Here is an 18,022-nt window from a genome sequence, read left to right as displayed (position 1 = left end):
AGGTTAAAAATAATAAATATAATTTGTAGATCTAAAATGATTGATATTCCAGTATATATAGTACATACTTGAAGACTCTCTTATTGATCGTCTCTCTAATTAACAAGAGGCGGGCGGGCGTGCATGCGTTGAAAATATATAGACTACGCGTTTATCTTTCGGTCGTTAATTAAGCTCGTGAATTTGTTTCCACTTCCCATTATAAATTCATTTTCTCGAACTCAATCGATAGTGCTTTCTTTTGATGTTTTGATTCTTAATTTGTAAATACTTTGGCAATGTTTCGAGTCTTTCTTAATTAATACTTTCGCTTGGAGTTATACGAAAAACAAATACAAAAACAGCAAATTAAAGACTTTTCTTATTCAACCTTCAATGGTTTCTGGAACGATTACGACACTTTGACACATAATTTAATTGTAAAATACGAATGTAGTGCTATAATAAAAGACCCTTGATGGCTGATGCAACAAGAGGATAGGCAAGTGATGGGGAAGAAGCTGGCCGTAGACTTCACCTTTTAGAAAATAGATATGAGAGAATGAGGGAGCATATAAGCAATTTCGATATTTTTACTATGCATCCGTCCATCTATTTCTGTGTTGTGCCGTTCATCTCCTCCTTGACTGCTAGCTGTTGTTTGCTGGTTGTGCTTTTGTTTTGAATAAGAGTTTTCTTCTTTTTAGATCTGTCCCCATGGACGATCTAGGGAATGAATTAGGTTAGTCAGGTGTGAGGGGTTATCTCTCACGGCCGGTTTAAATAAATTTTTAGGATATTTAGCTACTATTGTCTTAAATCTAGTTTGCTCGGAGCAGATCTGCTCTTTAACTATTTTGTACGTGTATTAGGCGCGAAAGATGAAAATTATAAATAACACTTTATTATAAAAATTTTATTTATATCTATGACTATATTATGATCATGCGTAGAAAATTTGATTTATGGATAATGGATTGATTTGTAAATATAGCAAGTGTCTTCTGTTCTTCTTTCTTATTTCGTTTTAGTCAAATCATGGCAGGCAAATGAGCTTGTCTTTCTAATTGCGTACGGTTTATTATGTCATTATCTAAAACTTGAAATAAGGAATATTATCGTACATACGTATAATCTTTGCAAGATAACGGCCACCCAACAAACTCAAAAGCTAAGAGATTTAGCTCTTTGTTTGAAGTAGAATTTTAGTAGGCAATATCAATTAATGGACACTGAGCATTTCGGATGAGTGATGGTTAATATAGAATAGTTAGTCTATTGATGCCTCATAGAGCTTCCTTTTTTCTTTTTTCTTTTTTTTTTTTTATCTTTTTTTGAGGTGCTCTATTCGAAAAGTTGTCTCGCACTGCTACATCGAAGTTTAACTGAGAAAAGTTCTTTGTAATTAGTGTGATTACAAGGAAGAGAGATTATATACCATTTGGCCCATTTGCAAAATGGGATTCTCGTGGTTATTATGTGATATAATATTAATTAAATTATTAATTTTTTTATTTTTATTTTTTATCCGCTTAAACTTTTAAATAAATTGTAGTTTAATTAACATGGTAATAGAGTAGTAGTTATAAGTTTGAATCTTTTTTTTTTTTTCCTTTTTCTTTTTTTCTATTCAATAATATTGAGACAATGGTTACAAGAAAAAATAAATAAAATGATATGTGCTCCCCAACAACAAAACACAAACGAAAAATGTAATACAAAGATGATCAAAACAAACAGTAGGCAATGGAATATCCTAAAAGGATCTAGGCCTCTCTAAGGGCTGCAAAAAACGGTAAATAAGGTAAAAGGACCCTCACGTGCAAGACCATGGACAGAAAACCCCGGTGCTTGCTGATCACGCGTCGAACAGGAGCGCACCACACGGACTCGTCGAATGACCACCATGACCGGAGAAGACCGGCGACCGCAACAGAAAGGTCCTTGTCGACGATATTCCAGCCGAGTCTTGTAGATCTAGCTTTGACAACATCTCAGCCGGAACTACCAACACCCGCTGTTCGTCACGGACCTGGACCAGAAAATCTTCTATTTGCACCAACTAACAACAACAAAACAAAGAAAAAACAACAACCACCACTGAATCTAACACTGGGGGGACAAAACCACCACTGGAAACTAGCCAGGGGGACAAAAACCACTCTAGCCGAAGGCTAGTGGAAGAACAGTGCCGGGAGGGGGAGGTGTGAGGCCGCCCCCCCCGCGAAATGTCTCTCACACTGAACTCGCTCTCTCTCTAGAAACTTCAGAGAGAGAAAGGCCTACCCTAGGATCTTAATAGCATAACACTGCTAGGAATAGTAAACACTACAAAAAAAAAAAAAAAAAACATTTATGGACGGTTTTTTTCTAGACAGTTTTTAAAACCATCTAGAAAAAAAATTTTGCAGATGATTTTTTCAAAATCGTCTCTAAAAAATTTATTATGGACAGTTTGGTAAATTTCCAGACGGTTTTATAAAAACCATCTGTAATTTTATGGACGGTTTTTACCAAACCATCCATAAACTTTCAGTTTCAGACGGTTTCTTTTGAAATCGTCTAATTTTTTTTTTCTCCACGCCATGTCATCAATTCACATAATACCCCCAAATTTCACCACATCCATCAGATTTCTTTTCTCATCCAAAATCACAACCGTCCATTTCTTTTGACAGCCAAAAATAATTTCTCAGCCAAAATTAATTAAATGGAATATATATGGAGGTCCATTTGCACAATAAGACGGAGGTCCTCGATCCAGCCGGCTGCAAAGATGCTCGTCGAGCTCTCCAAGTCCCAGGACTCCTTCGCCGGCTACGGCACCTCCACAAGGCAGCCACCAAGGCCGTCGAGGTCCTCACGACCATGGTCGTCCCCATCGAGCTCTCCAATCGTGACTCTCTAATCAAGTCTGCCAGCACCTCCCTCAACAGCAAGGTTGTCAGTCAATACTCCACTTTCCTCGCTTCGCTGGTCGGCAACGCCGTCCTCTCCGTCGTCGAGCCTTAAGGAAACAAAAAAATGGAAAACTTTGAGGAATCAGTACCTAAGCCGAGCCTTGGAGAGCTCCCAGTAGCAGCGAGAGTAATGACGAGCGAGGTCGGCGACTTGGCGAACCCTAGCCACCGATCCGACAGCCATGGACAAGAAATCAATGGTCCCATCGGGCTTCGGAAACCCTAGATTAAACGATTTAGTCAACATACTTGGTACCCCTAAGGACACACCATCCTCTCCGTTGGCCGTCGACGTTTCATTATCTGGACAGAAAAATCGAGTTTTTTTTTTTTTTTTTTTTTTTTTTTTTAAAAGAATAGAAAAATCGAGACAGAAAAAGAAATTGATGACATGGAGATATATATATATTATTAATTCTAGACGATTTGGCTTAAACCGTCCATAACCCGGATTAGCGACCCATTGTCCTGGACGGTTTCAAACCGCCTGGAACGTTTTCCAAACAGTTTTTTTTTTTCAAATTCTGGACGGTTTGAAACCGTCGAGAATTCCTAATTTTTTTGTAGTGAAAACGGGTCGGGTAGTCTATCTCCACAATATACAGGTTGAGGATCGCCATCTCAGGGGACAAAAATTTCATGAGCTCTGTGGATGTCAACCTCAGGTTCGGGTCCTTCCACACCATTAGCTGAAAATGGGTCAACTATAAAACATGATTTTTTTTTACAGGTGAAAAAAATATAATGTAAGTCTACGACTTATATAGCCGAATGGTCATGTGTAAAAGATATCAATACGCAGTGAACTTAATTCTTATAAAAACATATGAGAATAATATATACACATCATCAAGTAATTAATATGGTTTGCAATAGGTAAATAAAATAGAAAATCATATTGATGTATTATATTATATAGATAATATTACATGTATTACATAAGTCATAATCATCCTCCATATGACTTATCAGTATTCAGATTCGGTGCCTCAAGTGTTTCAATAGCGAGCTATCACTAGTTTTTTAACTGAGTCCGACACTAGGCGATCCATCTAACTAGTGATTCAACCGAGCATAAGAGAGCACTTGTAATATCTTACTGTCTAGCCCCTTAAGTGATTGGTTAATTAAAAAAAAAAACAAAGAGAAGAAGACAAATTTAATGTACAGCTAGCTAGAGCCAGACATTTCAGCTTGATCTTGTATCAAGAATTAATGCAGGATAAGATTAGGTTTTGTGATTGGACCAGTTTTATGTATGAATCCATTTATTTTGGTCCTCGTACTTCCATAAACTTGGACAATGTCAAAGCAAATTGATCGATGGCAATCCTCTTTTTTCTTTTTCTTTTCTAATTGAATGAGGAAAATCTATTACTATCTGTAACCACCGAAAGAACATGTGGTACAAATAGTAAATTAAAAAGATGCAAATAGATCGAAGATAGTAGACGCGTTCATTTACAAAATCCGATCCCTACAATGCCATCTCAATTATATACAATCATGTAACAATATATATGCTAAATCACATTATTTTTACTAATTACAACACTTTGCGTTCAAGGAACATAACATGTGGTTTTAGTTTGAGTGCTTTGTTTAGTCTTTCTTTCTTTCTTTTTTATTCATGGAAAAAGTATCCTTGGTTTTGTCTAATTAGAAGACTTTTTTTCTTTTTCTTTTTTAAGTTGGAGTCTTTGGCTTTGTCTCGACTAATCTTAAAACAAATAATAAAACCATTCATGGTAGTTGGATTCCAAGACAAATTTAGTCTGAGGTAAGAGTGGGAGTTTTTTAGTCTATATATGCCTTGTTTCATAAGCATGAAGTTGCGTCAGAATAGTTTCCCTTAATTTGAATATATATTTGAAACTGGAAAGTGGACCTCTTCCTGTCTTCCCGTACGTGAAAGCCTTCATTAATTGTTAAAAATATCCTCTCAACTACTCATCTCAAAGTTAAAAATAATTCTAAATAAATAATAATTGAAGAGAGGAGGAAGACAGTCGGTTTGGATTGTAGGACGTTTGGTACCGGAAGTGTTTATCTTGCTGGCGGCCATTTCGGTAATTTGCAGTCTCTTTATTCATCGATCCAAAGAAAAATAATAATAATAATAATTAATTTGCTGCATGTCTCTCTCAAGATTAATGTCAAAGATCTTGAGAAAATTCTTAGATATTCCTGAATTATTTTATTACTAAAAATAATGGGAATTTAGATAGCGTAATTGGCGTTCGGATTCTCACAAAACGCCATCAATTATCGTACGTGGGAACATAGTTTCTCCTTCTTCTTTTTTTTTTTTTTTTTTTTTTTGAAGATGTACGTGTGTTAGCTAGAAAAAAGAAGAACGTCACAGTGGCGAGGAACCCTCACCAACTCTTAAAGCGACAAATTAACAACCCTAGCTAAGTTGTTAATCGTTGCCTAAGGCCCTAAGCTCCGGAAAATATTTTAATTAAGTGAGTCGCATAAATAATCACTGATGTCTAAAAGTTGTTTCTTCGTTAGGAAGTGGATATTGTAATCTAATTTATTTATTTATATTTTTTCTTTTCTTTTTTTTCTTTTTTATCTTAAAAACGCCAATTAATCTTAGGGGAAAAATTTCAGAATCCTTCGGTGCTATTTTGTCTTTTAGATATCAATTTATTTCCAAAAATAAAAAAACTAACCAATTAAACGACAGAATAACAATTATCGGAATAATTATTCTATTAATTCTAAAAGTCTATTCTCTATACCAAACGTATCATTTAAGATGTCGTTCCACTTGTTATACACGGATTTGGATCTAGAGGATGCACCATTGTTCTGTCTACCATGTTACACGAGAGGCTAATATTAATGTTCATTGTTTGGCAAAATTAGTCATTTTCTAATTTCTTGACAATGTATGGATGAAGGACTGTCCTCTATTGTCCGGAATGCATGTACTTCTTGCTTAACGAGAGATTATGATTTGATTAATGAAATCTCAACTTCTCAAAAAAAATATAATAATAATAATAATAATTAATGTCTCACACCAATCTTAAGCTTAGCCTATATATAGTCAAACTCGTTCATGTGCACTAAGGAAGGCTATTAATTATATATATATATATATATATATATTCCTAATTTCCTTGGATGTATTAATTAATTAAGTTTTACAAAGACTAATTCAAAGCATGTCACAAGTTGATTATTCTTAAAGAAAAAAGTACTGAATGGTTGATGACTTTGACTTGAACACAACCACGCATATATATGTATAAGCACAATTGAAAATTTCCTTGACTTTTTCTCCATGCCATGTGCTGTCTCTCTCACACTGTTTTCATATATTAATTTTCACATCGACTCATTGACATATATTATTGATGTGAGATTTTTTAAACAATTTTTTTTCACTTGAATACAACCGACTTGTCAAAATATTCACAAAACACTCAAATCTGATAAGAGTCAGCAGGCGTAGATTCATTCTTTTTTTACTCTCAGCTCTTACCATATTTTTTCCATTCTAATTTTTTCTTTTGTTTGTAAGTATTTTCCGATCAGATCAGTAATTTTAACCTCTCCGCTATGCATCCGTCCATCTACCACTATGTTGTATCGTTCATCTCCTCCCTGACCACTGCTGCTATTTGCTGGTTGTGTTTTTGCTTTAAATAAAAGTTTTATTCTTTTTAGATCTGTCCTTATGGGCGATCTGTGGAATGAAGGTTAGTCAGGTGTGAGAGGTTATCTCTCATGGACTGGATAGTTCCGTGTGTAGGGTTATCTCTCACGGCCGGTTTAAATAAATTTTTCTAGGATATTTGGCTACCCTTATCTTAGATCTAGTCTGCTCGGAGCATATTTGCTCTTTAACTTTTTTTGTACATGGATTAAAGGAAGATGAAAGTCATAAATAACATTTTATTGTAAGAATTTTGTTATATTGATGACTATGTAACTTTATAGTATGTAGCTATAATTTTGTAGAGCTTTATGTTTTGTAATATAAAAACTTTATGCTTGTGATCTTTAATTAATGAAATACTCATATGTTTCGTTAAAAAAAGAAAAGAAAATACAACCAACCGATCGTAAAGGGACAAAAACATTAAACCAAAAATAAATTGATCAATATAATGACAATTGATATATATATATATATATATATATATATATATATATATATATATATATATATATATATATATATATATATCTCAATTCCTTGGTGTCTACCTCTTTCCTTGATATATATGCCCAATTCTTCCATAGTTTGTGTACGTGATTAATATTTTTTAAATGATATTTTTCCTTGATATATACCAATTAACATCGATTAATTTGATCAAGTGTAAATAATAGTAGTCAAATAGAAACAAATTAATTTGCTCAAAAGTAAATGGAACTAATATTGTTCCACATGTATATAGTAGCTAGAAATATTAGATATTTTAGATCTCAGAAAAGCAAACTAAGAGATCATGATAACTATATATACATTTTACATGTCCTGGTTACATATTATAGATCTGTAGTTTAAATTATATAAGTTCGTAAGTGCTTCGATATTCACTCTATTTAATTTGTGAGAAAAATAAAAAATAAAAAATTGAGTACCACCGTACCAGAGCAGATTGAATTAAATAAATTTGAAGAAAAATTATTATATTAGTCCATTTATTTTAGAATTTTTTTTTTTTTGGTCAAATCGCTAATCACATTTCTATTTTTATCTTTTAACTCATTACCTATTATCTCGTATTCCAATTTGTCGGACGGGAATAGGCTGCATTGAAAGCTACTCGATCATTCTGAATTTCATTCTGTTCGAACAATATTTACTCGTCGGAGCCAAACAAGCTAAGTATCCGAACTCTTCTCCGAACAGTTGAAGTTCAAGTGGTCTAGCTAGCTTTCCATTGCACATGAGATGTCCTCTCACATGCAACGGGCAGCTAACCGGCCGATCTGAATCCGAAATTATCATTCTACTTATTTTTGTAGGGATTTAACCCTTTGCCTAGAGTTCCTTGTACGTGGACTCGAATGGGATATAATTCCCATTTCATTGAGAGCCTTCTGGGCCATACTCGACATAACATGGTCTATGGGCCTAGCATCTTTTGGGCCTATATATGTTTCTGGTTTCTACCCATTTTTTTATTTATTTATAAAAATTTTCAAAGATTCAGGCATGTGTATTTTTTGCAAATTTCGTTAAATTCTAACCAACACCTAAATCCTTGCCATTTTTTTTTCTTAAAAAAAGAGAGTGTATTTTGGAAATTTTGACAGAATTTAATGAAAAATTCTAAATTGAAAGATGGATACCCTAAATTGTCACTTTTTAAAGTTTGAGTACTTAATTGCAAAAGTGATGAAAGATCCGGAGTTATAATTGGAGTTTTCCCTACTATTTAAGTTTACAAATTCTGTTAGCGAGGGAAATACTGGTGTCTAATGGGGAGTAATGCTACACATCATCCCTTTGTCCTCCTTTTATCCTCCCAAAATTGATGTGATTCTTAAAATCACCATTGAATTTTTTATATATCACTCTTGGATTTTGATCCAATGGTAATTTTAAGAGCCACATCAATTTTGGGGGGACAAAAGGAAGGTAAGGGAATGATGTGTAACATTACTCAAAAGGTACTTTAGATACTTGATAAAATCAATGATTAAACTCAAAATATGATATGAGCAATTGAGCATAGCTGATCCATGATATTAATGATGATGGGTAAGCTGCAAAATGCCCCCATTGAATTTCAACTGCTTTCATATGTAGTCCCTGCTCACCTCCCACTGTCCAGTCTACCTCTTTTTCTCCAGCATTATGTATGAACTACAAAAACTGAGTTTGTAGTGAATATGTTTCTACTTATTTATGTATATATCATTAATATTATTATTATCAATATGGATACCCTTACGTTTTCCTAATTAATGTGCTTTTTTAAAAAACTCTTTTATGAAAAGCCTCAGATCCAGAAGTCATGGGATGAGAGCTTCAGGGAAGCTGTCTTTCCCTCTCTCTCCTCACCTCTTTCTTCTCTCTCCCTCCTTTCCCCTTCTGCTTACGCCTCTTTAATTTGAAGCTCCTATCTTGCTGGAGTTTTTTCTAGTATTATCCACCATTTTGGAGGCCATTTATTTGGTATCTTTGTTTAACTATCTTTACTAGTAGCATCAGTTATTGGCATCGTGTCAAGAATCAATAACGTCGGGTAATTCATTTGATGAATTCCCTCCTAATCTCTATTTTTTTTTTGTGTTTATTATTGGACCAGCTAGCCCTAATTTATTATTTTAAGTTATAATTTTTCTTCATTTATCTAAATTTATTGTTTTAAGTTAAATCACTATTTGTTCTTAAAAAAAAAAAAAAAAAAAAAAAAAAAAAAAAAAAAAACACTAGATAGTGTCGTCAATAACCTTTGTACAATTAAGTAAATATCTGGAACAGGCATCCTTACCTAAATCCTACTTTCCAAATCCTACGATCTAACCATTCATCTAAAGTAGTCCTTTTTAAAAGCACTACACGTGAGCCACGAGCGCGCACCAATATGGATCCTCAGAGTCAAGTCAGTCAATAAACATACTTTTGAGGTCCGCGTAAAATATATGTAGTCTCTGGAGCCCAGGCAGGAATCATCCTCCTCTCATCCCAATTCACACGCACGCCTATATATAAATGGACCTTCAATTTATTTCTCCTCCATACACACAGATTAAGCTAATTTTGATCAGAGTTCTCTCACGAAAGCCGCTTGCTTCCGATCCTCTAAACCATGAAGGTAAATCTGGCCTATTACATGCATGCACCAAGAACGCAGTAAAAGTAAATTCTGAAACTTGACCTATATAAGTGTCTTTTTATGTTATGGTGCAGCAAAAAATAGTTATCAAGGTACAACTGAGCAGTGAAAAATGCAGAACCAAGGCCATGAAGATTGCCGCGACAGCAGACGGTTAGTTAGCTTGCATCAAACTGATCATGAATACTTAATTTGTTCGGGTTTTAATTAAGAAGTAGAGTACATTCGAGGTAGCTAGTGCTTAATTATAATATAATAATGTTTATATATATTCTACAGGTGTGAGCTCCGTGGCAGTAGAAGGGTCAGATAGAGATCAGTTGGTGGTGGGTGGCGAAGGTGTTGACCCGGCTAACTTGACCAGCTCGCTAAGGAAGAAGCTTTGCCCTGCCACCCTATTGAGCGTCGAAGAAGTGAAGGAAAAAGTGGAAGAAAATCCGGAAGTTATAATTATCTCTTCACAAAGTGTTTCCAACTTTTCAGAGTCACCAGCGTATTATCAAATATATCAAGCACCATTTCCCAATTACTATGAAGCCGTCTACGATCCGTATCCAAATAACTGCTCAATCATGTAATCGCCCCGGCCGGCCCCCAAACCTTTGTTTCTGTTAAGTTTGGCGCACTATATATGCATGTTGCTTAGAGTGTGTTAATTAGGTAATTCTTCCTGTTTTTAGATTGGTCTTTTGGCCATTAATGGCTGAAATATAAAATAAGCGACTGTTTTAGATTCTACTTCATCGTCCTCACTATTAGTGTTTAAAGACTTTGATATCTAGCTAATTATAGCCACCTACAAGGCTACAAGCTTATCGGGATTATAATTTGTGTTTGCATGTCGAGACTTTTGTATAAGACTATATAAGATAATCTTAATTCGACCAATTTAATTAATTAAACGGATTAAATCTATTAACCTTAATCCGTTAATTTCAAGTCCAATTTATACATATCATGTTAAAAATTTATTAGGCCATAATACAAAGAGGTTAGAGTTCTCCCAATTCAGTTAGAATTAATACACCTAAACAATGGTCCGACGGACTTGGAATGCCATTGGATTCAGCAATGGGCTTTACAGCTGGTATCGGCTTATATATTAATGATTAACGTACCTGAACAAATTAATTAATCACTTTCAAGGCATACAGTACTACAAAAAAAAATTGTGAATACTAACCTGCGGTCAGTAACGTGAAAATGCGTTTTTTATGTTAGTGGAACTCAGTAACGTGGCCCCAGTAACGCAAAGCCAATGTCAGTATCCCTTAGGTTGCTAAAATGTGTATTGTAACGTGAAAATATAACATCGCGTTACTGTCCAGTAATGCAACAAATGTCTCAAGTTACTGAGATCGAATTATGTGAAACTGCACGTTACTGAGTTGTTGTAAAATGCAAAAAACAGGTTACTAAAGTGTTGTAACGCAGAATTAACTTTCAGGTTACTGAATAATTGCAACGTGAATATTTTTAGGTTAGTGAATATTGTAGCGCAGAATTAATTATCACGTTACTGTAATTTATAACGTGAAGATTGTTAGGTTAGTGTATGTTGTAAAACAGAACTCATCCTCACGTGACTATGGTTTGTAACGTGAATATTATTAGGTTAGGAAATGTTGTAACGCACAACTAATTTTCAGGTTAAATAGATATATTAAAAAAAAAAAAAAAATTACAGATTTTTGCTCTCCCAAATATTTTTTTAGCGGTTGATCATTTACATCCATCCTCCTAAAATTACAACAAATTGTATGTTTCCATCCATCCATTCGTCAACAATCACAACATTTTACATTTAATTTTAAAGAACAAGCACAACAATATACATTGAGAATGAATCGTCAAAAATTACAACCCTTGAAAATAATATAACCAATGTTTGTGTTTTCATGTGTTTTCACATATATATGAACAATTATACATAAAGAATACACGCAATACACAATGATAAAACAGCTACTAACGGATGCACAACAACATGCTTCATATTACATATAAATGATATAACAAACAAACTCAGCAAACAAAAATACAATAATATCATATTAAAACTAACATTTAAGGAGTAACATGTGGAATATAAAGAAACGTCATCAATATTAAAAAATAATAAGGATATAACATAAAAGTAATTAATTATTATCTGAACCGCTGCAAGTAGACGATCTAACATTCAAACGAGGTGTAGAATATCTGTCAAGTGCTAGGGTAAACTGCAAAATACACAACGCACCCCTCACGGAGAAGGGAGAACATGAAGAAACTGAATGTCTTGATCCATCACATGTTAAGGTCTCTTGGAATCTTCAAGACCTAGTCGTGCTGGAAGCTGAGTCAAGGAATCCCATTATGAAGAAAGCATTCCTAATTTCCCATCAAACATCTATTGTTGGAGTGCATTACTGGCAGACACGGTTCCGGAGGCAGACTACTGCTTTTGGAGATACATCTACAGCAGGAAATTTCTCGTGTTTATCCACGTTCAAATAGTATGTCTCTCGCTATTTTTTTTTTCTTTTTTGCTTACTTGCCCACCATTGTCTCCTTTTGTTTTTGGACAGATTGTACTAGTCCAATTGCTAGTGTTCTTATACCAGTGGTTGGTGGGGCCGGCTCACTTTCCCTCATTCTCGATGTTTATCAGTTCCACTACCTAAGCCTTTCTTTTGTTGTAAAGAAAAAAAAAAGAGAGAGCAAGAGAAACATACGGTTTGAACGTGGATAAACACAAGAAATTACCTCATGTAGATGTGTCTCCAGAAACAGTAGTCTGCCTTCGGAGCCGTGTCTGCCAATGATGCACTCCATCAACAGATGTTTGACGGGAAATTAGGAATGCTTTCTTCATAATGGGATTCCTTGACTCAGCTTCCAACATGACTAGGTCTTGAAGATTTCAAGAGACCTTAACATGTGATGGATCAAGACATTCGGTTTCTTCATGTTCTCCCCTCTCCGTGAGGGGTTCTTGTGGATCAAGACATTCTGTGGAGGTTTCATCATGTTGTAATTAATCATAATATCAAATTATCAATATAAATATTGGCCTCTAATTAATTAGGTTAAAATATCTGATTAGGGTAGATTGTCAAATAAATTGTAATATTGTCTCAATATCAATATAAGCTTTTAAAAAATTAAGTTAAAAATTCTGATTAGGGTTTAAAGTTTGACATATAAATTTTAATATTATTCCAATATCCACATTATATTATCTCAATATCCACAATAATTTGCCTCAATAGATTATATGAATATAACTCTTTTTTTAGAATATTCAATATTTAATATCCAATATCAACAATATCAATATTATCCAATATCAACAATATTAACAATATCCAATATCAAATATCCAATGCAACAATATTAACAATATCAACAATATCCAATATCCAATATTCAATATCAACAATATCTAATATCAACAATATTATAAAATATTCAATATTAACAAAATCAACAATATGAACAATATTCAATACGTGTTACCTACATAGGGGGAGACTGAGCAGAGAGACTGAGAGGGAGTGTGAGAGACGACCGTTATTGAGGGAGAGGGAGAGCAAAGTGAGGGAGACCAGGGAGAGGGGGAGAATGGAATTTGTTCCCAAATTCAGCACGGAAGTAGCCCGCGCGGCACAGGTCTCAAAATGTTTCAGTAACGTGCAATTTACACGTTACTGAAACAGTAATGCGGAATACAATACCGTGTTATTACATTTATTAAACAGTAACCTGCAGATGGCTGTTACTGTCATTTGGAAAAGTAACGTGCACTCATAAATAGGTTACTCCATAGTAACTCGTAAAATAATATAATGTTACTATTTAATACAATATTTAACTGAATTAATATTTAATCGATCGGATGATCTATTGATCCTATTCATCCATCATGATCGATCGGATGATCCTCATGATCCATTACGATCGATCGGATGATCTATTGATCAATCATGATCGATCTGATGATCCTCATGATCCTATTGATCCATCATGATCGATCGGATTATCTATTGATCCTATTGATTGATCATGATTGATCGGATGATCCTCATGATCCTATTGATCAATCATGATCGATCGGATGATCCCCATGATCCATTATGATCGATCGGATGATATATTGATCCTATTGATCAATCATGATCGATCAGATGATCCTCATGATCCATCATGATCAATCGGATGATGTATTGATCCTATTGATTGATCATGATCGATCGGATGATCCTCATGATCCTATTGATCAATCATGATCGATCGGATGATCCTCATGATCGATCAGATGATCCTATTGATCAATCATGATCGATTGGATGACCCTCATGATCCCTTACAATTGATCGGATGATATATTGATCCTATTGATCAATCATGATTGATCGGATGATCCTCATGATCAATCATGATCGATCGGATGATCCTCATGATCCATCATGATCGATCGGATGATCTATTGATCCTATTGATTGATCCTATTGATCCATCATGATCGATCGGATGATCTATTGATCCTATTGATTGATCCTATTGATCCATCATGATCTATCGGATGATCTATTGATCCTATTGATTGATCATGATCGATCGGATGATCCTCATGATCCTATTGATCAATCATGATCGATCGAATGATCCTCATGATCCATTACGATCGATCGGATGATCTATTGATCCATCGGATAATCTATTGATCCTATTGATGAATCATGATCGATTGGATGATCTTCATGATCCTATTGATCTATCATGATCGATCGGATGATCTATTGATCCTATTGATCCATCATGATCGATCGGATGATCCTCATGATCCATTACAATCGATCGAATGATCTATTGATCCTATTGATCCATCATTATCGATCGGATAATCTATTGATCAATCATGATCGATCGCATGATCCTATTGATCCATCATGATCGATCGAATGATCTATTGATCTTATTGATTGATCATGATCGATCGGATGATCTTCATGATCCTATTGATCAATCATGATCGATCGAATGATCCTCATGATCTATTAGGATCGATCGGATTATCTATTGATCCTATTGATCCATCATTATCGATCGGATGATCTTTTGATCTTATTGATCCATCATGATCGATTGGATGATCTATTGATCCTTTGATCCATTATGATCGATCGGATGATCCTAACGATCCATCACGATCGATCATGACCATGAGGATGATCTATTGATCCTATCGATCGATCGAATGATCCTCTTGATCATATTAATCATTTTTTTTAAAGGAAAAAGTACACATAACCTCCTAAAACTACCACTACATTGACAATTAATGTTCCTCCCAAACTACTAATTGTGTCAATATATATCCCCCCTTAAACTACTTAAAAATGTCAATGTCACCCTAATGACAAAATTTATTTTAAAATAATAATAATAAAAATAAAAATTAAAAACAATTTTTTTTTTCTTTTGTTTGTTTTTTTTTAAAAAAAATTGTTTTTATAATTTTCAGTTATTTTTTACTTTTTTTTATATAACAAAAAAACTGGTTTTTTTTTTTCTTTCTCCAATTTATAAGGACATTTTTGTCTTATTTAAAAAAATTTAGGATCATTTTTATCTTTTTGTTAGTCTTAACAGGGACATTGACATTTTTTAGTAGTTTGAGGGGGGCATTAACACAATTAGTAATTTGGGGGGGTACATTGACAATTGAGTGGTAGCTTGATGGGGATATATGTACTTTGCCATTTTTTAAATAATAATTGCAATTTATAGTAACGTGGACATATTGTCCACGTAACTATTGATCGTAACGTGATATACAATCACGTTACTATTTAGTTCCTTGCATTACTATTTTAATAACGTGATAATTTGTCAAGTAAGTATAAAGTCTCTTCTTCTTCCTCGCGGCCGGCCGTCTGGTTCCCTCGGCCATCCCCGGACGATTCAGAATTCTCAGTAAAAGCTCGAACAGCTCCTGATCCTACCAAAAAAAAAAAGATTGTTATTTTATCCTTTGGGGGCAAAACTCCAAGCATATTCCTCCAACACAGCATACTTTGATCGGAATTCTTTGTTCTAGACCTATGCAACAAATGAAAAGGCCATCACAATAAAGATTCCATCTCATTTGTTGCAGAGGTCAGAAACAAGGAAAACCAGAAAGTTGAAATCGAATGAAGACGGAAGATCTGAAGAAAACCTCACATCTTTGAAAGATTTCCAAAAGGTGAAAGTATTTATAGAAGATAGAACATCAATACAGAGTCAATTCAGAAGCCAAGTAAATGCGCCCACATGCTACATCCATTCGAGAGTCCAAGCGACGCCCATCAATTCACCAGAGATCATGCACAACTAATAAGGGGCACAATCATTTCAACAACACCTAGAATCTAACAGCCCCAAGAAATGAAGCGTCATCTCAAATATCATCAATAACTCATTAGGGGGCAAATTTGCCCACCATCTCCTGTGATTTTCTTTTATTTTCAGAGCTCAAGCTTTCAAGGCATTTCTATAATTAGTTTAGAAAAATTACAGAAGTTGAACGATAGACCAAGGTTGAAGACAATCTAGCATATTTTTTTCCTTTTCTTTTCAAAACGCACTGTATAACTTAGGTGAGCCACGTCCGTTTAACTCTGTTTTTTAACATGCAAAGAAGTGACAAGGCAATGAAGGCACCGAATTCAAAAAAAAAAAAAAAAAAAAAAAAAAAAAAAAAAAAAAAAAAAAACTGTTCTTCAATTCTCTCATTTGCTCTTTTAAATTATTATTATTATTATTATTATTATTGAACAAAAATTGGATTGCTTTTGTTTTTTATAATTGTTTTCATATTTTAATTATTTTTGTAACCCCCACATGATTATGTAACTTCTCTTAATTTTTTATTCTTTTTTTCCAATTTTTAAACCCTTATGTAATAAACGAGTCTTCGGTCACCTGTTTGATTTGTAGTTTCTAGTCTTAAAAGATAACAAAACAAGCAATACACAACATCTTTTGAAATGTTGTATTCCAACCAATCATCATATTCTTTGAACCATGCTAAATTAATACAATGCCATGTTTTTTCAAATTGTGTTTGTGGAAAATTATGGTTAATTTGTTGACAATGTCCATTTTGTAAATATGCTCTTTGAATTTGATCTATATCACTAGGATGATAATCATATGCTTTTTTTTTTTTTTTTGTTAAATAAGGATCTACTGGCAAATTTATTGAATTTACATCGACACGAACTCGTTTAGAATTTTAGTTGAATTTCAATATAATCATTGCTCTCCATAATATTAGGTAATTACAATTATCTATTTTATACAATTAAAATATGAAACAAAAACTATATATATATTTACAAATAATTAAATAAAAATAATTATCAAAAAGAGCAATCTAAATATAAAAAAAAAATATTAATTTAAAAGAACAATTCAAGGAATGAATTTAAAATACCAAATAGACGTATTTTTATTTAAACCTAATAAACCCATTAAATATTTTGTTGGACATTACAATCGAGTACTTTGGCTGCATTTAAATCCGGCTTTTAATTTCAAACTCAAGATTTCAGAATCTTCCACCTTAAGTTTGAGGGAGAATGTTAGAATATTATATTATTCTAAGGTTATTATCTTTCATAATACGGTTTATTCTCTACCTTATTTACTCTAGGGTTTCTTGGTCACTACTCATAGCCTCTTTATATATAGAGGTCTTGTAATATGTTATGTGCATCAAGACTCAATACAATGTAGTCCTTAATATATTTCTGCTCTCTTCCGTTCTTTCTCTCTTTCACATATATTCTCTATTTCATATATATTTATTTAACATGGTATCAGAGCCATATTATCTTGTGGCCTCCAATAAATTCTCTTTATTTTTCCGGCATCTTCCCAACAGTTTTTCGGCGCCACCATTGCTTCCACAATACCTCATCACTCTGTCTTTCACGGTTCTTCCTCTTCCTGTCCTTGTTTCGAACTGGTGACCATACCACTAGAAACCTTGGGAGACGATCGTGTCAGAGTCGCCGAGATCAATTTCATCGAAGCATCCACGCTCCCCACGGGCCGCCTGAATATTCTGCAGCCTAAAGCTTCTGTCGTCTTGCCGCTGGCCGCTACAGTCCGTCAACCGATCAGGTTTCTGCCCCAATCTGTAGATAAGCCCGAGACCTGTTCAGAGCCTCCGAGAACGCCCCCGTCAGATTTCTCACGCGTTGGTGGAAAGTTTCTGCACCTTGTTTCACGCGC

General features: G+C 34.1%; 1 protein-coding gene across 2 annotated transcripts; it reads left to right on the top strand.

Moving 5' to 3' along the window:
• The first annotated feature begins 9,615 nt into the window (after positions 1–9,615).
• On the top strand, positions 9,616–10,492 carry LOC133875927 (heavy metal-associated isoprenylated plant protein 47-like). Of its 2 annotated transcripts, XM_062314201.1 has the most exons (3): positions 9,616–9,733; positions 9,829–9,907; positions 10,034–10,492. In XM_062314201.1, exons 1-3 carry the CDS (start codon positions 9,728–9,730, stop codon positions 10,330–10,332), a joined length of 384 nt encoding a protein of 127 aa, XP_062170185.1. In that variant the 5' UTR covers positions 9,616–9,727; the 3' UTR covers positions 10,333–10,492. The 2 variants fall into 2 exon arrangements, with proteins under 2 accessions (XP_062170185.1, XP_062170184.1); XM_062314200.1 differs by lacking the exon at positions 9,616–9,733 and having other exon boundaries at positions 9,746–9,907.
• The last annotated feature ends 7,530 nt before the right edge of the window (positions 10,493–18,022 follow it).

This window comes from Alnus glutinosa, chromosome 8, assembly GCF_958979055.1.
Source record: "Alnus glutinosa chromosome 8, dhAlnGlut1.1, whole genome shotgun sequence".
NCBI classification, from domain to species: domain Eukaryota; kingdom Viridiplantae; phylum Streptophyta; class Magnoliopsida; order Fagales; family Betulaceae; genus Alnus; species Alnus glutinosa.
This window is presented reverse-complemented; position numbering and strand designations above follow the sequence as displayed.

Bases quoted from the DNA above. Each gene is read 5' to 3' on its own strand.
- LOC133875927 (XM_062314200.1), top strand. From the start codon at position 9,820: ATGGTGCAGCAAAAAATAGTTATCAAGGTACAACTGAGCAGTGAAAAA. The intron at 9,908-10,033 runs GTTAGTTAGCTT...TATATTCTACAG, and splicing joins GATTGCCGCGACAGCAGACG to GTGTGAGCTCCGTGGCAGTA.